Below are 24,051 nucleotides of genomic sequence, written 5' to 3'. Positions count from 1 at the left end.
GGTGTGCATGGAATGGGTTGGAGGAACTGGGTTAATGAACTGCTGATCTTCACGCAGGGAGAATAAAAGTCATTCATGACCATCTTCAGATCCAGGAGAAGTAAGAACAGAGGATGCAGATTTAGAGAGAAATAGGGATTTTGAATAAGCATTTTTAGTCTGTTTGCCAGTCTACCGATGCTCCCCGAATCGATAACATATTGCAAACATAACCAAGTGAAATCCCATTGAATTAACGGAGCTTAGTTTCTGACCCAATATGGGCAGAGTAGAAACAGGTTTCTGGGATACCAAAGATGGGTCTCGAAATGGGACAGGGGTGCTTATATGGGTGTTCTGGCCTCACGGATCTACAAAATAGGTAAAATCATGAATTACATTTCAGGAGTTGAAGATAGGTAGATGCACCACCTTACACTGAGCTCATCCGCTTATGCTGCCAGAGACCAGTGGTCCAGCTGAGCCAAGTGCTGGCTATTTTGAGACTGGCAGCAGTTCTCCAAGTTCTTGGGAGAATTCTTGCGCAGCTTTGTTATTTGAGATCCTCTTAAAGGAGACTTAGGCAAGGGCCAATCTGGAACATAAGGAGGTTGCCTTAGATCAGGCTGGTGCAATACCTCCTCTGATGGCAGACAGAAGATTTTCACATCACTTGGTGCTTTCAGCTGGAGAGGTCACAGCTTGAACATACATGGCCAGCCTGCAAATACTAAAACTTCTGTGGCAGTCCTGCTTACACAGTCTAGTCTGGGTCTGGCCAATGCTTAGAGGGGGAGGCTACTAAGGAACACAACTTCTGGCCAACCTGAGCTCCTTCACAGGAAAAAAAGGGGGAAGTAAAAAAAAATAAACACACCCACAATCAAAAATTAGAAATCTCAGGTCACTTGATTATCACTAGCTGTCCTCCCAGTCACCCAATAGGCAGGCAAGAGCGATCTGGGGAAGCCTTTGGGCAGTTCCTTTCTAGATACAGAGTTGGTTTGTTTGGTTGTTTGTTTTGGTGCCTTCAAGTCAGCCTTGACTCCTGGTGACTGCCTGGATATGTCCCTGCAGTTTTCTTGGCAACATTTCAGAAGTGGTTTGGCATTGCCTCCTTCCCAGGGCTGAGAGAGAATGACTGGCTCAAGGTCTGTCTTTATGCTTGAGGTGGGACTAAAACTCATGGATTCCCAGTTTCTAGCCTGGTGCCTTAACCATTTAACCACTTTACCACTCCGTAAAGAAGAGATAATTCAGCAGAAGGTGACCAAGCCAAGTGAGACAAGCCCAGAATTTCTTTGCAATTCATCCATGATATTTCTGATGCCGGGGGGGGGGGGGGGACTCTCCAGTAACACCTGTTGGGAAATGTTGCTTCCAAAGAGTCTGGAAGGGTCCTGCTGATCAGAGCAGGAGATACAGGTTTCCTACATGGTCTGCCTGACATTATTTTTCATCCCCCACAATGATTTTTTAAAAAATTCTTTTAATTGAAATTAGATAAGAGGTTTTTATTCCAGTGATCTCTCTCAAAGCTGCCAATATGCCAGAAAAGCCTAATATTGGTCAGTTTGTGTGGCCTGTATGGAGTTCTGTACAGATAATGGGCTACATAGATGCTTCAGGCTTTGGAGAATTTATCTGCAAGGCTGCCTTTGAGATATTCCACTCCCAAGGTGGGGTGAAGAGAAGTTTGGCTTCTCCCTGCAGCACTCTAAGAACAGAAGTTGCATAGGCTTTCCCGTGTAGGACAGCAAAGAGGCCTGAATAAGACAATACGTTAGAAACAGAAGGTGCCTGAGGTAACACTTGCAATAAACTGTTCTGAGAGATTCTGGAACTGAAATGAGGTTGAAATAAAAAGCACAGCCAGTACGCTGGACTTTATGCAACTTGATTTTGCTAGGCATATATATCTTTTTCTGATCCATCCATTTGTAAAAGTTTTCATTTGCAAATATTTTATAGATCTCACAAATAAGGTAAGTGACATGGAGCACCCTCTCCGAATACTTGTAGAGGTGCTGCTAGTCAGAGTGGATATATAAGGTAGATCATTTTTATATCCAGGGGTACCCTTCCTTTTCCTACCCCTACATGGGGCAGAGAGATCCTACAAAAGGACAAGGGAATTTAGGGGGAAGAAGATGGATTTTCAGGATTTGGGGATGCTGGTCTTAGTTTACTTGAAGTCCTAGCATGTTTGTTTCTTTAAGGGGACCATTAAGGGAACAGGGAGTATATAACATTTCTGGATGAATAAGGCAGGAAATGATGCTGCCAAAATTTGCAAAATTTTGGTAGTACAGATCTGGAGATCTCCAAGGAGGGGAAAAGTAAGGACTATGTGAACATACATAGTACGATCATCATTGCTTTTAGACAGTGTGGCTGTAGTGAGATTTGATGCTGAATTTCTATCCATTCTTTCCTATTAATATGTGGCTGTTCATCAATGAATGTAGTTTCAAGGCTGCATTTGTGGAATAGGCATTGAAGCTCAAAATGTCTGCATCATCATCTCTAACTAAACCAACAGTTTTCAAAGGGAACTGTTTACGTCGTAGCTGCAGTCCATTCATTAATGAGACAATGATAAACCTGGCTGTGATTCAGCCTTCCCTCAGTGGTCACAAGTGAAGTTAGGTAGAATGGTAAAGGCCAGTGTAGTGCAACTTATGACCATGTGTGCAGCTAAATGGATGAGAAGGACAGAGGTAGCCTTCCTCAATCTGACTCCTTTTCCCAAAATTCCCATCTAGCATGGCCAGTGCCTCTGCTGGGCAGCAGTTCTGAGGGTTTTGTAGTCCCAACATATCTACAAGGTGCCAGACTGGGAAATGTTGCCTTAGTATTTAAGCAATGGATGACTTGAGGAAAAGTACAGATTCTGGTTTTCTCCAGAATCCATTAGAGCCATTTCACACATTGCCCAAAGTTTTATTTGTTATCCAGTGAACTTAGGTGTCAGTGTCCGTCAGCTCTTTGAGGTAGGCAAGGTCAAGAAACAGGAACAGCAGGTATTCCAGGAATGTTCTTTATTGTAGTAGGGTGGAATAACAGAATCTTGAAAGCCTGTCAAAGTTTCTCTGTGCCCCATTTTATATTAAACAAAATCAGGGTGAGGTTATTTTGAGTTTCCTTTCTTATTGCCAAGATAAGATCTACATTCCTTCACAACCCCATTGTCAAGTATAGGGCAACCTATGCCCCTGATGCCAGGGCTCACCTTTAAAAATGTAGATGGGACTAGTAGCTGCCATTTTAATTCCCCACAATTCCTCCAAATAGATGCTATGGTGGGGGCCTTAAGGGAAATTCAGAGCATTACTGACACTAAGATAGGAGTGGACCAACCAGAAGGCATGTTGCTAAGAGCCTTTCTTCTGCTCCCCCCCCCCCGCCCCCAGCTATTGGCTGGTATATCAAACAAGAAAAATAAGGGAAGTAAAATTCTGTCTCAGAATTCCCAAGTACCGATAGACAGTCTTACTGGGTGTTCTGGCTGCACCAACAAAAAGGCTGGTCAGCTTCCAGCAAGTACCAAGCTTTCTAGGTCAGAAGTTTAAAAGGGAAGCTGACAGGGAGCTTCCATTTCCACTGCAGTTTGGAGAAACCTGAACAAGATAGGGACAGCTGCAGTTAAAAAAAAAAAATCTTCCCTTCTTCCCACAATTCAGGATGTAATAGAGAAATAATGTAAGGGAATAGAATAAAGGGGCTAAAGGAAGAAAGGTACTGAGCAAGTTCAAATCCTGAACCTGTCTAAGAGGCTTGGGCAACTCCTGCTCCTTAGAAGCAACTGCTGTCTTGTGTACATCCAGCAGTGGGAGGTATATACCATCCCAAGTCTAGGAGTGCTTTCTGTCAATCTCTGGAGAGCCTGAAGATAGCTTTACCTGCCATATGCCAAGAAATATAAACAGTGCTTCTTAATCAGAGTCCCTTCTTGATTATAGCAGCGGCAACATACCAAAATGATAATTCTATTAGCATATTCTTTGCCACAATCAGGCAATTTTTCCTTTCTTTTCTGGTGAGAAAATTCTCTCTGGTCACTTATGACCTTGTCAAGATTATATGGTGGTTTCCTCCACTCCCTGTATATTACATCTGTAGACAGAAAACATAAAATGCATTTGTTCCTCCTATCTCCTTAACTCTGCCTCCAGTAGGCTCAGTAGAGACTTTTAATCAACGCCTTGGATTAACAGGATTCTGCACCAGGGGAGAAGAATGAGATGTTGTTGTTGTTGTTCACACAGTCAGCCAGTTGTTTAGACTGGATTTGACATTTTTGTCCACCTTTTGAGTCCTTCCCAAGGACCTGGGATAGGCAGATGTTGTTTGATGGTGTTAAAGGTATCATCACAGGATGTAAGCTGTTCTGAATTAAGCTGCCTTTGGCAATTGACTGATGGTGCTTTTGTCAATGCCAACATTATTATTATTACTCCACCCACTCCAGAGGACTCTGGGTGGCGATCACTTCAGGAGACAACAAGCTATGTCTTTTCTGGCAACCATTTTCCTCACAAAACCAATAATGAAATGTTTGTGAGGAGGGACCTTTAGTTCAGACATACCTGTACACAGATATTTTGTGTTGGGAGGCATTTGAGAACTGGTTGGGACACTCTTATAAAATGGCTGCCATCAGTTGAAATGGCCAGTCACCAAAACACACCCATTTACTATAGGACAAAGTACTTCCATGCCATCCCAGTTTAATGTTGTCTTTTTTTTAAGGTAAGTAGATAAATATCTTGAAAAAGAACTTGGCTGAAGTTCACCATTATTTTTATTTTCCCAGAATCCCTATGGGGCTCATTTATGGCTACCATATCTGGGCTGCAAAGATCCAGATAATCATTGAGTCACAGCAGAGAGATAACAAAAATCTTAATTCTTTGCTGCCATCAAGTGGTTGTCTGGTTTTTTGCAGCCCATATGTGGTAGCCCTAGTCCATAACTCACTCTCTCTCTTTCTCTGAAATCTCATTCATGTATGTATGTTTTATTTTACACAAAGATTTCAATAATGACACTCATCTTTCATTATAATCCACCATACATAGTCTATATCTGTAAGCAATTCTTTCATAATTGTAAGTATCAACTCTTTGGTCTATTCAGTCTATGGCCTTCAGAAACTGAGGGCCATAGTTTGTCTTTCCAACATTGAAGAACAAGTCTCATAGCAGTAAGAGGCTGGTGTTTTGCACAGCAGTATTCCAGCTTTCTATATTTCTAGTGGTTTCATTGGCTCCTGACATAATTTCCTTTAGTGGATCCTCTCCTACACATATGCCACCTTCCTTTCAAACTTTCTGATACCTATACCTTCATTTGGCACTGAGTGACATTAGAAATTTCTCACAATGCTCTTGATGCACTATTTCTTAAGAACGTTGTGAGAAATTAAAATGGGAACCTTTAGGGAGGGCATCAGCCTGAGAGTACACCACAGTGATGCTAGACCTGGCCTAAACACTAAACAGTAAAGGAGATTATTACAGGCATACAGTTGCAAAGTTTCTGCAAAGTTTTTATCTACTGGTACATTTGGGTGACCATATTTATGCTGAGGACCAAAATTCTTACTAAGTTTTGAAGTTCTTGTCAAGTTTCATCCATTTCCTAATTGTATTTGTCATTTTAATTTTACAGAATAGTGATTCTAAAATAGAAGTATCATAAAATTTCAAGTCAATAATATCAGCAAGAAAAGAGTAGTTATGAAAAGCCATCATAGTTCAAAACATCATCAAATTTGTCAGGAAATGCTTTTAAGTATAACAGAATAATTATTACCTGGCAAGTTAATCTGCCTTGGAAAACTGTTCTGCAGTCATATGATAATTTAAATCCACTTTACAAATTCACACACAGAGATTGCAGCAAGATGGTAGAACCAACCCCCCAACTTAAGAGAGGACATGTATCCTTAGAATAGTTCATTCCAAGCAAGGGAATTAAATGGCTGAAGGGGCAAGGCCCCTTTGCTTAGCATTTCCAACATAGCTGCTTTTTTCTCATTTCCTTCGCTGCAATATGAACTTACAGGAAGCAGCTGCCATGTTGCTAAGGATGAAGGTGAAGAGATGGCCTCTTTTGTAAGTTGCTCCTTTGCCAGTGTAATACCTACCAAGGCCATCTGTTGCAGGTATGGATTTTCTCACTCTTGCCAGTATTAACAACTAACCTAGATCTCTTCCCCTGCTTTTATTTTTTGTAAGCCTTAGCTAGACAACACAGAGTGCTTCTTGATTTCTTTTCTCCTTTGGATATTTTGCCTGCTTTTCTTTTCCACCCACTGCTACAAGTAAGATTCTAGTTTTGCCCCATGGTAGCTACAAAAGGAATATGTAGGGCAGTGTTTCTCAGCCTTAGCAACTTTAAGATGTGTGGACTTCAGCTCCCAGAATTTCCCAGCCAGCAAGTTCACATATCTTAAAGTTGCTAAGGTTGAGAAACACCGATGTAGAGGTTGAGGTGAGATGGAAGGAGGTGTTCTAAACTAACACTCCTTCAGTTGGAACATTCAGTCACAAATGTTGCCAGAATTATAACAAAACAAGGGAAATGCTAAGCCTGCTTGGGAAGTCAAAGATGCTGAGTAGAAGTTCCTAAGTACAACACAATTGTTTAAATGTTTTTGCTTCAGTTAAGATTTTGAGCGGGGGGGGGATGTTCTCTAAGTATTTTTTTACTAGATGACTTTCCCCGTTTGTAAATGTTTTGGTTGCCAATCATTTGTGTGCTGTTCAACGTTGGATGGTGATGCTGTCACAAGTTATATTTAAATGTCACCAAGGGCATCCATGGGGGGGGGGGGTGATAAAAATAATCAAGATGGTGCCTGTGAGATTGAAGTCCCTTTTTAGGTGCAATACATATTTCAAAACAAAACAAAACAGGGAGAGCTTCAACTCTGTGGTTGTGGCCTCCATCTTGATTTTTTTTTTATTCCCCCCACAAAGAGGTGCCCCTGAATGATATCAACATTGGTTCTCCCCATTAGCTCTGGAAGAGCCATAAAAGAAATAAACTCTTTTTCACCCTCTTCTTCCCACTGCAAGTAACAATAATTAAAAGTCTCCACTCCTATAGTTTTGCTTGCATATGGGAGTCAACAAGTAAGAAACATAACAAGAGAATTTTGCCAGAGTGCCTGTTGCTATTTACAAACAATTCATTGGCAATGGCTCAACTTGAATGGGAGAAAGTGGCTGACGTGCACCCTGGGAAGTGACCTTGGGATGAAAAAGCTGTTTCATGAAATCACAAGGTAAATCCCCAAGGCCTGAAATGACACCACCTCCAAACCCTGGGCTGTTGCCTGTTCCTGTAACAGGACCAAAACATCTGTATATAGCAAACAGTTAATATTTGAGTCATTTAGAAACAGCCTTGTTCCAACATCTGCCTGGATGATCAATGATATATAAATGGGGAAAAAAGCAAGAGGGTGGATCCCCCCTTAGTTTTACACATCCTTCTTTTTAAAAAGCCTTAGTTTTGTTTCCAATTCTGTGTTACATCTGATGAGTTGGTACGGAGATGTGATGATGAGATCATATGTTTTTTAATCCAATTCCATAGCAATTCAGAAGTTCAGGCCTTAATTCCAGATGGCGTCAAATACTTTGAAGCCCATGAGCAGAAAAAATATTTTCTCCCAAAATTTTATTTGTATGTGTTGCTTGAAATCTCCCTCCCTTTTTTTTTTCCAGAGGGAAAAGCAGTTTGGTGCCACTCATAATGTTCACTCAAAGCACCTCACAGGTTGAAGGAATGTGTTCATGCAGAGTAGCTCTGCCACTCAGTGCTACCATGCATTCTGCTAGCCAATTCTTTAGAAGCTAAAGGAAGGGAAGACACATGTGCATAGCTTCATCTTTACATCAGTGTTTCTCAATCTCAGCAACTTGAAGGTGTGTGGACTACAACTCCCAGAATGCCCCAGCCAGCATGCTAGCTGGAGAATTCTGGGATTTGAAGTCCAAACATCTTAAAGTTACTGAGATTGAGAACCACTGCTTTACATGCAAACTACTAGTAGGTTCTTTACCTACCTAGTTATTTCATGTGCAGGCAGATACTTGGGCAAATAAATATTTCTTCATTAAGGGATATTCACTGTGCAGTAGCCCCTTCCTACTCAGAAGTTAATTTTGCTTGGTTCAATGGCTCTTACTCTGAGAAAGTTAAGTATGGAATCACTGCCTGTCATTTTAATCCGCACCTTTATTTAAAAATGATATAGTCAGTACAGAGTAAGAACCAGATGTAGAAACTGCTTTCACTGTAGCACAGACCCAGATCACTTTCTTAATATTTTAATCAGTTTTCCTGTGTTCAAGTCAAGATGATTTAAGGTAATTACAACTGGGTTGATTGTGGCTAATGCAGTCAGTATTGTATATGGTAGAGGTGCTAAAAAAATCCCATTGAGCCTTGCTGTGTCCTGGGAATGACAGAAAACAAGATTGATGGCAGGAAAGCCAGTATTGTATCTGCTTGCCCAAGGCAAGCGGGTGAGCTTTTTAACTGAGCTGCAAGGCTGGTTTGCCAGTGGAAAAGCAACTCCTAACACACTGAAACTGAGTCAAAGGGCAAGGTTAGTGTGCCCTATGGACTGCCATACCAGGGAAGTGAGGGGTAGAAGGAGTTATTAATTGTATATTTATTTCATTTCTACACTGGCAGAATCCAAAGACTTCCTGCAATTTACAGTCATGTAGTTGTAGTAGCCCCAAAACTCTAATAGGGGTAAATTAGCTCCCCCTTCAGCTGCATCATTGAAACAAAGAGAAGAGAGTCACCAGAGGATGAACCTTTTCATCCAGCTGGCAGACAGAGATGGTCCTTGACCAGCTCCAGAAAACCAGGGCTGGGATCTCAACAGTGTTGCTTTTACATTCAGGCAGATGTACCCCACTGCCTCAAAGGAAGTAAAACAGGCAGAAAACAATTCCATGCAGGGCAGCCCCAATCCCGAATGGGGCACCATGGATTGTTGTTGCTGTTTTTACTTTGTAGGGAAAAATAATCCAGGAACTGACACCCTCTGAGATCTTCTGGCTTCTTCCCTTTATCACAGGGATATTGGTGGCTGTGTGCTGCTGGTGGACAGGAATAGAATTACTTGGGGGGAAAGCAGTTGACCCCGTGAGCCATCTCATCAAGCTTGGAAGTTCAGCAGGGGGCATCTGCAGAGGAGGTTGAAACATTAAGATGGTGGCCACAACTGTGCAATTGAAACCGTCCTCCCTTTTATTGTGCCTCTTGGCATTTTTTTAATCCCTGCCTTGCAGACGCCCTGGCACTTCAGTCTACTTTGGCAATGCCAGTAAGAAGTGAGGAGCCCTGCTTGGTTCTGTTATGTCTTAAAGCCCCACTACCAATTGGGCGGTGTTGATTTAAAATATGTGTTTCTTATGTAAGCCACTTTACTTATTTTCAGCTCTCAACTTTCAGTTGCCAGTGAAGACAAAGACAAATTCTATAAGCAGAATTTAAAGGTGGGATTTGAGTAAATGCAGGTATTGAGTTTTCAGAAGTTATTAGTCCTCACAAACATACTTTTTTTCTCTGACTAGATCTGTTTTTAAGTACTTCCACACTGCAGTCCTAGTCATGTTTATTGGGAAGTAAGTCCCATTGTGATCAGTGGAAAGGTATGGTATGGTATGGTATGGTATGGTATGGTATGGTATGGTATGGTATGGTATGGTATGGTATGGCATGGCATGGCATGGCATGGCATGGTATGGTATGGTATGGTGTATGGCATGGTATGGTATGGTGCATGGCATGGCATGGCATGGCATTGCATTGATTTTATTTCATTGCCTAACTTACATTCAGAAACTCAAGGTGTTCCCTCTTCCTAATTTCTCTGCAATCACAACCCTGCGAGCTAGTTTGGACAGTGACTGGCCCAAAGTCACCCATTGAGCTACTGTGGCTAAACTTAAAACCCAGAGAGCTTTCTCAATGGTACTAAAAGCTTTTTGCCAACAAAAGATTAAATGACTGCTTCCATTTTTGCTCTTTGTTTTGTTATTCTGTATTTTCTTATATTTGGTATTTAATTACAGCATTTATATCCTGCCATATTCAGAATGACTCCAGGTGGTTAATTTGTTTCCATAAAAATGATAAAAATAAGCAAACTGTTTAAAATGTCTGGATTTCATAAAAGTGCATCATGGTTAGATAAATAATGTTGCATTAAGTAATATGCTGGGCACAGTCGGTTTTGTTTTATTATAGTGCCCACGTTTTTATTTCCAGCTCTGGAAATATACTAATACCAACTTGTTTTAGGGCTATATGCCTCAGGGCTCTTCCCCTTAATTTATCCCAGTAGCTCTGTTTTGTCCTCTGTCTTGGGAGAACTTTCATAACTTCTTCCAACATTTGAGCGTCACATCTGTGTGTATTTTAGTAATGTTAGCACCAAAGGTTGAACAGTCACCTTTTAATTTATTTAGCGAATGGATGCTGTCTTGCATAGCATAGTGAATATTATGGCACATAGTGAACACAGCTGGGTATGATCAGTACTTTAGACTAAGGGGGGTTCTTTTGGCCAAGACTGGACATACAATAGGCTGGTTGAAGGGTGGTTGTTTTTTGTTTTTTTTACAAAACCTTTTAAGTTCAGAAGGGTGCTTTCAGCCATGCTCCTCTTCTCCCTGACATAGATCTTAGTGGTAAAACCCTGTCTGGGAAAATTGAATGATTGAATGGATTTTTGTTCTGATAATTTGCTGCATATAGAAAACTAGAACCTTTCTCCTTGAACATTGTTTTTCATGTGGCTGGAGGGGAATCATTTTATACAAAGAGTATTCAATGCTGCAGCCTTACTAATCACTGTATTGAAAAGTAGGGCTCTTTTAGTCAAAAGTAACAGGAAAGTGTGTGGATGCCTTCAGATACATGTCCGTGTGAGTGTATTTCAAACATTTTTTTTAATGGATTTTATTCCTTTTTAGATTCATTATGGTTGCCTTTACTGTCCTTGCTGCTCTCATCCTTGCTACAGGATACTCACAAGAAGCAGATGAAACTATCACATATACGGTAAAGATATTTTAAGGGGGGAGAGGGAGAGAGGGAAAAACATAGGATATTAGAAAGTTTTCAAAAAAAACCCTTTTGACTCACTCAGAGAATCTGCTATTTCCAAGGAGATGATGTGGAAAGCTTTGCCAGCAAGAATCCTGTATCTAAAGCAGAAATCTCACTTTTACTAGATAATCATTATTTCAGTAGCCAATTAGTTCCAGACATAATTCAGAACGCTGGTTTCAACTTTAAATGGCCTAGGTCCAATATATCTTAGAGCAGATTCTTTGTGTCTTCCAGAAATGTTGGATTACTGCTCCAATATTACAAGAGCTATAATCTACTTTATCTGATGGCACATGTGTGTAGAAAGCTGTCTTAAGGCAATACTCTTAAAACATTTGTTTTATAGACCCCAAAGCAAATTTTGTGTACATCCTATGATGAAATATAAGTCAGTGATAACACCATACCCATCCAAGGTAGACCAGGCAAAGTTGGTTTAGTAGTTCTGACAGAGCCTTGAAAACATGCTTATGCTTCTAAGCCAGCGTTCCCAATTTGGTGCCTTCTGAGTGTTTGGATTACAATTCTCCTTGGTTTTTGTTTGATAATTATGGGATACATCTGAAAGATACAGGATTGGGAAAAGCAAATGCACAGGATTGCAGCCTAAGGCTAAGTATGTCATTGAACTGAGTGAGGTGGACTTCTCAGTAGAGCTAAAGAAAATTGCTCTGTTAAGATTTATTGATTTATTTATTTGTCAATTTTAATTTGCTGTTAAAACCAGCAACAGTAGGGCAATTACATTGAAATTAATGAATTTTCTTCAGGATGCCATCTTTTTTTTAACCTGCCCACTTTTGAGTCATTAAATAAGTGTGAGTTCTGTTATACATAAAGATAGCATTAGGAATATACAATAAGTTTATTGTTTTCTGCTTGGAAAACAGACTGCACAGGAAACTGTTTTTCTCTAACTATAGTTCTGTCAGCTCTGGGATTACCTGATCTGGGCTACAAAAATATGGAAAACCACTGGATGGCAGTCAACATTTTCTATATTGTATGGTAACCCAGTTATCTCAGGATGCTGCCATTTCTTCAGAGTCCTCTTGCCCCCTTATTATACTTAAGACCTGTTCAATTCCAGCTTGCTTCTGATTTGGCATGTGGTTAGCATCACCTGAGAATGAGCAGCAAAAAGTTCTTCTACTCCAAATTGCTGCTTATTTAAGTTGCCCAAATGAGAAAGCTGCTTAAAAAAAAGCAACCCAGTATATTGAGCAATGCAGTGTTCAGCAGGCTGGGACAGATCTGTAACTAGTGCAGACTTCTCAGTTATGGCAGGGAAAACTTGATTCAAAACAACTGATATCGTAGAACAATAGACTGATTGATAGAATGGAAGAGGCCATGTAGGCCATTATGTCCAACTTAGTGCAGGAACCCAAATTAAAATAATCTAGACAGATGGCTGCCCAGTTTTTTCTTGAAAAGGCAGCCCCTAGCCCCTTGCATTTATATAGTGGTTTCCTCCACACATTGTATTATGAAAACATGCTTAATAGAACAGGTTCACATATGCATATGTAAATCATATATTGGCTATTAAACCTGCCAGTATTCTAAATGGGTACCAGATGAGATTGGACAACAAAGATTGTACTTTGTTGAGGGTCAGATTTGGAATCTACATATGTATATGCGTATGTCTATTTGTATTCATACATTCTTGGCTGGGTCTGTCATGACAAGCCATTTCAAACTCTAGATTCCCAAGAAAGGGAAATAGCTTGTTGGTCATTAAAGTAAAACACTTAATTTTGAAGGTTAATATAGTCTTCCTGCTTAAATGTTCCCTCTCAGCCATCCAAATGGCCTGGATTTCTCTGCCCCCCCCCGTGACTTGCTTGACTACATCACTTTAGGCAGCTGTTAATAGAATCTGTTCTCTGGATGCTTCCTCTTGTTTACCTTTCTTCTCACATTTAATGCTTGTATATTGACTAGAAAGCTGGCTAAAACAGTATACTGTAATGAGTAGCTGCCCTATCAAATCTTTTCAAAACAACAGCTGCCAAAGTTCCTTGGTTGAAAAGACATGAGTACTACTCAGATTATTTCCTCTCTCCCTTCCCTCAATGACAAAAATGTATGTAGGTATAAATATACACAATCAATTTGATAAAGTAGACAGAATCTGTAAAAACTTTACACTCTGTGTGTGGGTCACAAGATTCTTTTTATTTTGCTACATACACTAGTATGACTTCTTCTCTGGAAATCCAAGCTAGGTTCTGGTTTAAACTTAAGAACATAGACATAACCTCAGCAGGCCTCTCTAGGATGCTGTCCAAGCTGTATGGAGGAACAAATGCTGAGAATTATGGCACGTGTCAAATCGCCACTAGAAGACTGAGGATTTTAAAAAAATAAGTATATTTGGACCTACTGATTGAAATATAAGGCTGGATTTATTCAGGTCAGAGCTTTTGTCTATTTAGATCATCTTTCCTCAGCTGATATCTTCCAGATGTCTTGGACTAAAATTCCCAGAATTCCCTACTAATACAGGAATTTGGGAAATTGTTATCCAACACTTCAGGAGGATGCCATGTTGGAGAAGTCTGTTCTAGTGTAATATAGTCTCTGTGGCCTCTTTAAAATAGATATACCAGAAATTGAAATCTTGGACTTTTTCCAGGTAGAAATATCTTCTGTCACTACAAATCTAGGTACACTTTAAACAACAGTAGGCTGGTCTGGGCTAAGTACTGAATCTAAACTGACATGGTTCTGATTGAAATGGGAAAATCTGGGAGGTCTAAGAAATAAAATATTGTTTAAAAATGATTAAAATACTGAACTACTTAGGAAATAGTTATGTGGTGCATTAATGATAGATTAATCTTTGATTCTTCAAATAAAATAATTAAAGATTCTTATCAGTATAATCAACAAAATTCCAACAAGATCATGCAGCAGCCTAGATATCACAGAGATTTATGGGGCATATAAAGCTTGAATGCAGAACCCAGCAGTGATAATGGGTTGATAACTGCTGAGAAAAAAATCTCCCAAAATCTAGAGCCAGCAATATGTAGATGTGATGAATGAAAATATGCCTATTCATCAGTCATTTTGTGGCTTAACACCACTGTGTTTAAGCTATTTTTCTTGATTTTGTTTGTTTTCTATGCAGCAATGCACAGATGGTTATGAATGGGACCCCGTCATGCAGCGATGCAAAGGTACAGTATACCGTATTAAGGTGTGATTAATGTTTTAATATCTACCAGAAGTACTCAGAAGCCTGAGCTTGCATAGTGAAATTTTCTCCATAGTTTCCCCAGTGGAAGCTGTTTATGGAGAAGACAATGGAGAAAATGTAGACATTCACATAAACCTCATGTATGTGAATTTCGGGTCATATCCTTGATAGCAATAGTTGTTCCAATTGACTGTGTTTTTTGGTCATCTCCTCATATCCTTTTTTGTTGTTGTTGTTTTTGGTCCAATGAAAATGATCCACATGGGTTGTTCTTATTAGATCTAAAATTGTTATTGCAAGCGTGAAATTTTATAAAATGCATACTCATTGCAGAACAGTTCATCACTCCTGTCATATTTGATATTAATGATTTATTTAAATGATTTATATGGCTGCCCAACTCATGAATAGTGACTCTAGTTAGCTAAGGTAGGATTAAAAACATTAAAATGAAATAGGAAATAACAACAACAACAAAAACCCTCCAGAAACACATTACATATAGCACAACCGAGGCCAAGCTACAGATATATTCCAAATAATTACAAGACAGGCTCATCCAGTGCTCTGGATCAATGCTTGGGGGGAAAAACAGGCTTTCAAGGCCTTATGGAAGACCCACAGGGTCAGGACCATCTGAATCTCGGGCATACGCTGTTCCAAAGGGCAAGCACTTGATAGAGATGGTCTGCTTCTTGGGTCCCGCAAGATGACTTTGTCTCATAGAAGGGACCCAAAGCATGTCCATCTTGCCAGATCTAGTGGGACAAAGACAAATGGAGACAGGTAGTCCTGCAGATAACCAGTCCTGTACCATGAGTAGCTTTAGAGGTGGTAACCAGCACCTGAATTGCATCCAGAAGCTATCACTTGTAGCTTCCGAATGGTCTTCAAGGGCAGCCCCACATAGAGTGCATTGCAGTGGTCCAAACGGGAGTGAGCAAGGTACGAGTGATCGTAAGCAAGTCCTTCCATTCCAAGAATAGGTGCAGTGGCACACTGGATGAGTTTGTGTAAATTTCCTTCTGGCCACGACTACCCCCCTGTCTTCCAGCAGGGGCTGATAGTCTAAGAGGACCCCCAAATTGTGTACCAGTTCTGCCTGAAGTAAAGAATTAAAGATGGAAGTTCCCTAGAACTGGGGGATCCCAACTTTCACAGCCACTTGGTCTTGCTTGGGTTAAACCAAAGCCTGTTCTTCCCCATCTAGACCCCCACAGTCTCCAGACACTGGGAAAGAACTTTGACAGCATCACTTAGTTGGCCCAGGATAATAATTGGGTATCAGTTGTCCCCGTGCCAGCAGATGACCTCACCCAGTGGCTTCATATAGATTTTAAATAAGAGCAGAGAGAATGTAGAGCTCTGAGGAACCCCACAAAACAGGGTTCTAAGACTAGATATCTCCCCACCACTAAAATTGATCGGATCCAGTCCTGGAGGAAGAAGGAGGAACCACTGAAACACTATGACTTCCACTTCTAAACCCTGAAGCCAGTCCAGAAGGATATATGATTGATAATATCAAAAGCCAGTGAGAGATCAAGGAGGGCCATCACTGTATGTGCCAGCCCTATTCCAGTCCCATCAGAAGCCTACAAGTGCAATCAGTGCCACCACAATATTATGTACTGATCTGAAATCTGACTGTAAAGAGCCCAAATAATCTGTTTCCTTGAGAACCCTTTGGAGCTGCAAACCAACCTAAAAAAGGAAGGTTGCATTTGGTACAAAAATTGTCCAGTACTGTTGGATCCATGGATAGTTTTTTGAGAAAGGAAAAAAACACCCCTTGTTTAAGAGCAAGAGAAACCCCTTCTCTCAAGGATGCATTTACCTCCACCTGGATCCAACCACACAATGTGTCCTAGGAGACCTTAACCAACTCAAAAGGACATGGAACTCAAATATAGAGAGCTGTCCATTTCCTCAGGACCAACAGGTTCAAACTCTTCCCAGGTCACCAAGGTGGACCATGCCTCTGTCAGCCTCAAAGGATTTGCACAGCCAGATTTCAGTGGAGCAGATTAAAGTGATTTTATCCAATGGATGCCTAGAATGGTCTTCACAGCAGTCCTGCAAATGTTTCTTTGGCCCCTCCTTCTCCAAGAGTGATTGGGTCACCTTAAATAGAACCACTGGCCAACTATATGCAGATGTGGAAAAATAATTATGTTTTAGTGATCTTAATCTATGGGATAATGCTCAACAAATTTCTAACTCTTGTTCAGTTAGGTTTGCTCTTCGTTCTTCCTCCAGCAGCACTCTAGGTGTCATTTCATCTCCTCTGGAGTTCCTCTGAAAACCAGGGGCTCTTCAGAATCCATGGACAGAGAGTCTGCACAGGCACAATCTGATCCAAGGCCAATGCTGGTTCCCCATTCCAGGTAGCAAAAAAAGCCTAAGTCAAATCGTGCATCAGAGTCACAGGAACAATCCCAGGTTCCCTCTGAAATCCAACAGGATCCATCAGGCACCTAGGACAGATCAATCAAATAGGTCCTTTCTCCCTGTGGTAGGGTGTGGCTACAGGGAATATCGAGGCTAACAGAGAGTGATATGATCTTGACAAGGGACTGATGATAACATTCTTCAATTCCAGATCATTCCTGCCCTGAGACCAAAAAACAAAACAAAAACCGGTCTAATGTGGGACCACTGCTGGGAGTCTGGCCCACAGTAATCTGGGTCAGGTCTGTAGTGGCCATGAACTGCTGAACCACCTCTGACCCCAAGCCAAGAGAAGGCAGATTAAAGTCACTCAGTACCAGCAGCCTGGGATGCTGCTGCTTCACTAGGGAAGCTGCTGTGCAACAGAGAGGCTGGTACAGTAGCAGCAATCCCATCTGATCCCTCCTGATGACTGCTGATTAGAAAATGTGCTCCAGGATTCCATCTCTCCTTCCTTCCTTCCAAAAATTAATTAGAAATGTTGCCATAATTAAATAAATCTATTCCTCTTTTTCCAGAGAAGAGTTCATCTTCCAATTTATTAGAGTTAGGGGACACTTATTTACAAAAACAAATGTACATTTTCATAGTTCACTCAAAATCAGGATGTGCTACATATCTACTGTATTATCATTGCATTTTATGTTATACTCCCTGTTCAAAAGCATAGACACATCCCTAAACAGAAAAGGTGAACATTTCATCTGATGCTGGCTTAACTTTATACCTGTTCATTCAGTCACTCCACTTTTTATGCAAACTATTGATAATTTTCTCAAAACTGTTGTTTATTTGAGATTGTTATTCACAACAGAATAATAGAAAGGACATTTTGATTAATAGCTCCTCTTCCTCTTGTCATTACTAATCACAGATATCGATGAATGTGAAATTGTGCACGAAGCGTGTAAAGGTGGAATGAAATGTGTTAATCACTTTGGAGGATACCTCTGTCTGCCCAGAACAGCCCAGATCATTGTCAATAATGGTCAAGAAGAAACAGTATCAGAGACTGCTGGTAGCAGAAATGGTAATCCCATCATTCGTCGAACACCTGTAGATCATGCAGCATCTCGGATACAGTGTGCAGCTGGGTATGAGGCAAGCGATCATAATGTGTGCCAAGGTAAGGAAGCTGTTACTAAATATCACAGCTCTGTAACACGAAACTGGAGCAATAAATGTGGCCATAGTATATATTGAATTTAAGGAATAAAAAAGAATGTTGGCTGACATTAATCAGGAGTGGTGCAGAAAAAAAAGGTATAATTAGTATTGTGGTATGTGGTTGAATCATATCCTTGCATTTTAATATTGCAGCCGAAGGCACTGGATACTAAGGCATTCCAAAAACAACTCTACAACCCCAGGTTAGCATCCTCACTGATGAATAGTCTGCAACCTAGAAGAAGATAGATGGCACTGGTCAAATTACTACCTGTGTGTTAGAGAAAGAGAAAGAATAGTATGGGAAAACTGGGAGATTTCAAATACTAAAAAGTTGAGTCATCCAATGAAACTGCAGTCAATATGGAATTAGTTTCCATAATTCCGGTGCAATGATGACCACAGATTCAGATAGTTTTAAAAGTGGATTGCATGAATTCACAGGGAAGGAGTCTATCAGCAGCTGTCAGCCAAGCTAGCCAAAAGGGAACTCCGAGGTCAGAGACAATATAATATTAACCAGAAAATGGGGCAAGGATGGTGAAGGGATATTGTTTTGGTGTCCTACATTTATGGGCTTTCTGAAAACAACTCACTGGCCACTTTGGGAATTAAAATGAAAATAGAAAAAAAAAAATATCCTGGTATGCTAAACGTGATACGGTACTTTGAAAATGAAGTCATGTTGCAGGTAAGAAGGAAAAAGTGGTATTGGTTCCTGAAAGTTATTATACTAGAATGACCTTGTATTAGACACAGTCCACTGGGAATTTCTCACAGTGGATCCATAGAAATTTATCCAGTGCAGCCTCTGTGTGGTTATTCCCACATGAAGAGTAAAACTGAAAAATCATAACACAGACAATTGCTTAACACATTTAATAAGCAGATAATTATTAGTCTATAATATATTGTATATCACACTCCCGCATCCTAGAATACCAGCCAAGTATAGGAACATAGCTCATTCAACTTAGTATCATTTATAGCAGTAATGGACAATCCACTGCATACAGACTGCACACAACCTGAATGTACTTTTTGGTGACTCCTAGAGCCTCTTAGAAATGGCTGAAAAACAATTTCCTTTTGTTTTTCAGCAGAAAATACCTACTAATGGGTATGTAGGCCTATCTTCAGGCTTAATATAGCAATATAAATAAATCCAACCCAAACTCTGAAACTAACTCCACATGGGGACACCCCAGCCCCATCTCCTCCTTCCGACATCACTATCCTTGACAACCTGGAAAAAAATGAAAAACGTATGGATCCTAGCCATTTAAAGGTTATCTGCCGCTTACTTCCACTGATTCGTGACAGATCTCCAGGGGTCTAAATAAGCTTCCCTAACCTGGGGCAGTGGGGGCAGAATGCATGCCTGCAAAAAATGTGATCTGTCATTGCCTTGTCCTATTTCTGTTTAGCCTAAGGGATAAAAAGCAACAGAAGGAACATAATGTATAATAGAAGAGATCATTTAGAGTCCAATATGCTATTTGGGTTAAGAAATCAGTGGATGAGAAACCTAATTAGCTCAAATTAAAAAGCAAAAGAAAAGATTGTTTTAATGGAATTTGAAATCGATCCACGTGATCTTTGTTTATGTTAGAATTAAATGTAATAAATGTCAGCCTCACTAGATAGACCAGACCAAGAAATCAACACCACAGGAAGACTAAAACTACTTTTGTTGAGATTTGCTATAATAATCAAATTTTGCAAGTCTGATTGTGCTGTACCCCTTCCTCCTTCTTATACTCCAGTAAATTAGGGAAGCATCTGCCTGAGCTGCTTCCAGACGTTATCTTGTTGTTGTGGACTTAAAAAATGTTTCGGCCCCTTTTGCCTAGGTAACAGTTCTTGCATATTTCCATCAAAGTCATCTTCCTTATTCTCTACAATAACTGCAATTTAGCTCTGGATGGAGTTGCTCTGTCTCAGAAAGACCCAGTGTGCAATGTGGGGTCCTCCTGGACTCTTGTTTGAAGAGCAGGTGGCAGCCATGGCCAGGGGGACTTTTGCACAACTCCCTGTTGTATACCAGTTGTACTCTTTCCGGGATCATGTGGCACTACATGCTGTCACTCATGTTCTGAGCACCTCCCAAGTGGACTACTGCAATGCTCTCTACATGGGGTTGCCCTTAAAGAATATTCAGAAGCTGCAATCAGCTCAGAATGCACCAGCACAAATAGTTTATGGGCATGCCTTAGTACTCCCATCTTACATGTTTGGTTTGCAAGCTGTACTGGGTTCCAGTAGGCTTCTGGGTGTACTGCAAAGTGCTGGTTGTCACCTATAAAGCACTTCATGGCATGGGGCTGGGTTATTTGAAGGACCACTTCTTTCCAATTGTCTCTACCTGTCCTATTAGATCTGGCAGAAGGCACATGCTCCAGGTCCCGTTGATCTGGTAGGACCCAGGAAGTGGGTCTTTTCTGTAGTACCACTTGCCCTCTGGAATACCATTTCTCTTGAGATTAGATTAAGCCTAACCCTGCTGGTTTTTCATGAGGCCCTTAAGACCTGGCTTTTCTCTCACATGTAGGAGTCGGGAGGGACTTGAGCCCATGAGCTGAATGAATTTGTTGTTGGTTGGTTTATCTCCAGTTGCCTCTTTTTTATTTTATGTGTATTATTTATCATATCCCATTATTGTACTGATATATTTATTGTATTAGCTGCCTAGAAGTGCTTATGTGAGATGGACGACCATATAAATTTAATAAGTAAATAAATATTAAAGATGATCTAACCCAACCCCATTCTCAACACACAGTCTACAGTATAGTTGCATGTTTGACAAAGAGCTGCCCAGCCATTACTTTCACATCCACAGCAAAATGATCTCATTGTTATCAAGACTCTCTGCATTACTATCAGACAACTCTTACCCTTCATTTCATTTTAATCCCACGTTTGCTTCTTTGCCATTTTTGTACACTGAGTCTAGGCTGCAAATGGGGCATGCATATTCTTAGGGAGAAGGGAAAACCAAGTTAGGAGACATCAGGCTTCTGAGGAATTGGAATTGTCAAGTGGAATTGAAAAAAAGTCAACTGGAATTTAAAAAAAAGACCCTGAGGGGAAACAGTGAATCACTAGCTTGAGCCCTGACAGGTGAGAGAGGTCCTATTTTAGCCCATAGCTACATTGCTTCAGTAGCAGTCTGCCAGGGGGAGCAATGACAGATGAGCCCAAATCCTAAAGTAGACTCTTCTCCCAGTATTCCCCCAACACACACGCTTATTATGATGTCATTCTAGGAGTAGTGTCATGTTAGTTTACGGCAGCCAAAAATCAGGAGCCTGTAGTACCTTTTCAGTCTTCATGTCTTTCTTTCTCCCCATTCTTTCTTGTTTCAAGTCTTTGGCTGCTTCTTTTTTTCCCTTCCCCATTTTCTCCTCCATTTGCAAACCAGTTAATCCTTACTATAGTAATTAACAGTGATAATAATTAAACCTTAGTAATAGTAATTTATCCTTGCTATAGTAACTAATTAACACTAGTAATTAGTAGTAATAATTAGGAACTAGTAATTAATCCTTACTATCTGGAACAAATAAAGGCTAAAAAGTCAGAAGTGGAGAATGGGAAAGAGAGAGACAACAGAGAGAGATGGAACCAGTATTTGGCACCTTGGGGAAGGAGCCTGGCCAGTGGATATAGCTTGGAAATAATGCCAGGTTAGTTTGGATCCATTGATCCTTAATTTATAATATCCCAAAGGAAGACATGATTGGCTGGAATCTGAGTAGTGTCAATCAAAGTAAGACCAGCTTCTATGGATGGTGGGCAATATTTAGTTTGGATATTCACAAGTCACACAGGCCTACCATGCATTATGTTGTCATTTTACTGTGGTAGTAGTATTGGCTTTATGAGTTAATGCATTCAGTTTGGGACTCATAAATCATATTGTGAAGGTAAAAGCTTGAGATTTGTGGAAATCATTGTGGTGTTGATTGTGGCTTATTTTAGATAAGGAATCTCTCCAAAATTTTTAATTTCTGCTTCATAAAGTTAATTCAGAAAAGTGTCCGTTAATGTAAATAAATTTGAAAATGACTTGTTGGTAAATGAGGTTGGCACTGCAAGTATGGATACAGGGAAAGCAATTTAATGTAGCTTGTTTGTATCGTACTAGTTAACCACTATTCAATATAATTAGATGGGGAGATGTTGAGTTTTGTTTTTTGTTTTTCTCAGTTGAAGCCAAAGAATGAAAATGAATAGCCTGAGATTTGGATGGGTTTGCTGACGTGTGCTTGGATCCCCATTGGCTTGTCTTCAACAAGTGTTTATGAATCAAAAATGGAATTTGGCTCTAGGTCTTTTCTTTCACAAAAATGATACACACTGAGGGAACAGATGTTGCACTATTTATACTAACAATAAAATGGGAAACAGCCTCCAAAGTTCCCAGCAGTGTTGCAAGCCTTATTCCTAATTGTGCAACCAAAAAAAATTGCTAATGTCTTGGGAATTTTGGCCAGAAAAGTGATAGAATTAGACTTATATGAATGTTGTTCATTAGCTACCTTTTTTTAAAAAGATGGCAAGTTTCAACCTGGATCCACATGCACAGATACGAATGAAAGGTTTAGCGCCAAAGCACAGTAGCAGAATATGGTTGCTAATACCACAGCTCAGTGATAGAGCACATGGTCCAAATTCAGTCCCAGAATCTCCACTTAAAAGGTTCAGGAGATAGGAATGGCTATCCTCTGAGCCTCTAGTGTTGCTTGTCAAACTGGACTAGATGGATAATTTGTCTGTCTTAGTAGGAAGCAGTTTTTCATGTTTCGCCTTCATGGAAAAGGTCCAGAGGACATCAGAAAGTAGGCCTGGAAGAGTCTTTACCTTCAGTTAGTGAGGACAGCCCCAGGCCAAATAGTTTAACATAATACAAGGCAGCTCTGCCTGTCACAGTGTCAGGGTCATATTTTAAAAACTAGCTCTGAAGATTACAAAAACAAAGCTTCATTCTTTCCCTTCCAAAGCCTGTGAGATTTAGGCCCTACCTATACTATAAGCTTCTATTGATTTTCAATTAACTGAGCAGTCATGTTTTCTCCCACCAGAAAAGCATCCTGTGGATTTTAAATTGGCAGGAATCAGGAGACCAGTCCCTAATCAAACACCAGCAGAATAGAAGGAATAATTGCTAAAGCAGTTGAAATTTGTGACATCATCATATTAATTGATGTTTTGCTTAATTGCTTTGCAATGTGAACATGAACCTTCACTGACCAGCATTATTTGCTTTGTCAGCTACAAGTCCACACTATAGTGACCCACACTTAAGTAACCTCAAGTGAGAGGTTATATGATGCTTTACATGTGGGCTGCTCCTGAAACTTGTTAAGAGCTTCAGTTAGTCCAGAATCCAGCTGCAAGACTTCTGACTGGTTGCTTCAGGTGATATATTACATCTGTTCAGGACTTGGATTGACTGCCTGTTTTTTTAACCAATTCTGTTCAAAGTGCTGATGTTTATATTTCAAGCTGTACAGATAAACCTGCTGCAATACCAACCATATCTGGCAGAGAGGGTGGGTGGCAGCATTGAGGTGGCAACAAGTATGGGAAGAGATGGGGAGAGATGGGGTGGGCCACTCTTAGGAAATGAGACCTTTGCTGTGCTTGTGATTTTTTAAATTATTTATTCAGTAAATTTATAGGCCACCCATCTTATATACATGACTCTGGACACCTCACAATTAAAACAGAATAAAAACAATAAAAAGAACCAGAATTAAAATGACATAAAAATAGCAGCCAAGAACACTCATAAACACTCAAACTAGCCATGAAATGGTCTGACCTGCGCTATCAGGCCCCTGGCTTGATGGCAAAGCCAGGTTATTAGTGCCTTGCAAAAGACCAGCAGGGTTGGGGCAAGTCTAATATCTGGGGGATGATGTTCCGGGGGGGCACTATGGGCAGAAAAGGCTCTCCTCCTGGGTCCTGACAGTTGACACTCTCGTGCAGTCAGGCCCTGGAGCATGCCTCTCCTGCCATATCTAACAGGATGGGTAGACACAACTGGGGAGAGATGGTCCTGTAAGTAACCTGGCCCCAAGCCA

General features: G+C 40.4%; 1 protein-coding gene across 5 annotated transcripts in view; it reads left to right on the top strand.

Moving 5' to 3' along the window:
• Positions 1–24,051, top strand: part of EFEMP1 (EGF-like fibulin extracellular matrix protein 1) — a 61,189-nt gene that overhangs the window by 445 nt on the left and 36,693 nt on the right. The window contains exons 2-6 of one of the 5 annotated variants that reach the window (XM_025166563.2): positions 6,049–6,148; positions 9,588–9,638; positions 10,992–11,079; positions 14,273–14,321; positions 17,667–17,918. In XM_025166563.2, coding sequence (XP_025022331.1) covers positions 6,087–6,148; positions 9,588–9,638; positions 10,992–11,079; positions 14,273–14,321; positions 17,667–17,918 — 502 coding nt within the window. In that variant the 5' untranslated portion in view covers positions 6,049–6,086. Of the gene's footprint in view, positions 1–6,048; positions 6,149–9,587; positions 9,666–10,991; positions 11,080–14,272; positions 14,322–17,666; positions 17,919–24,051 lie in introns of those variants that run through there. The other 4 variants (XM_025166567.2, XM_025166564.2, XM_025166566.2 and 1 more) reach the window with 4 other exon arrangements.

This window comes from Python bivittatus, unplaced genomic scaffold, assembly GCF_059951505.1.
Source record: "Python bivittatus isolate LINGU-HERP-01145 unplaced genomic scaffold, Pbiv_v1 ctg000020_np1212, whole genome shotgun sequence".
In the NCBI taxonomy this organism is placed as follows: Eukaryota; Metazoa; Chordata; class Lepidosauria; order Squamata; family Pythonidae; genus Python; species Python bivittatus.
Note: the sequence above shows the minus strand (reverse complement) of the source record. Positions and strands in the feature narration are given on the sequence as shown.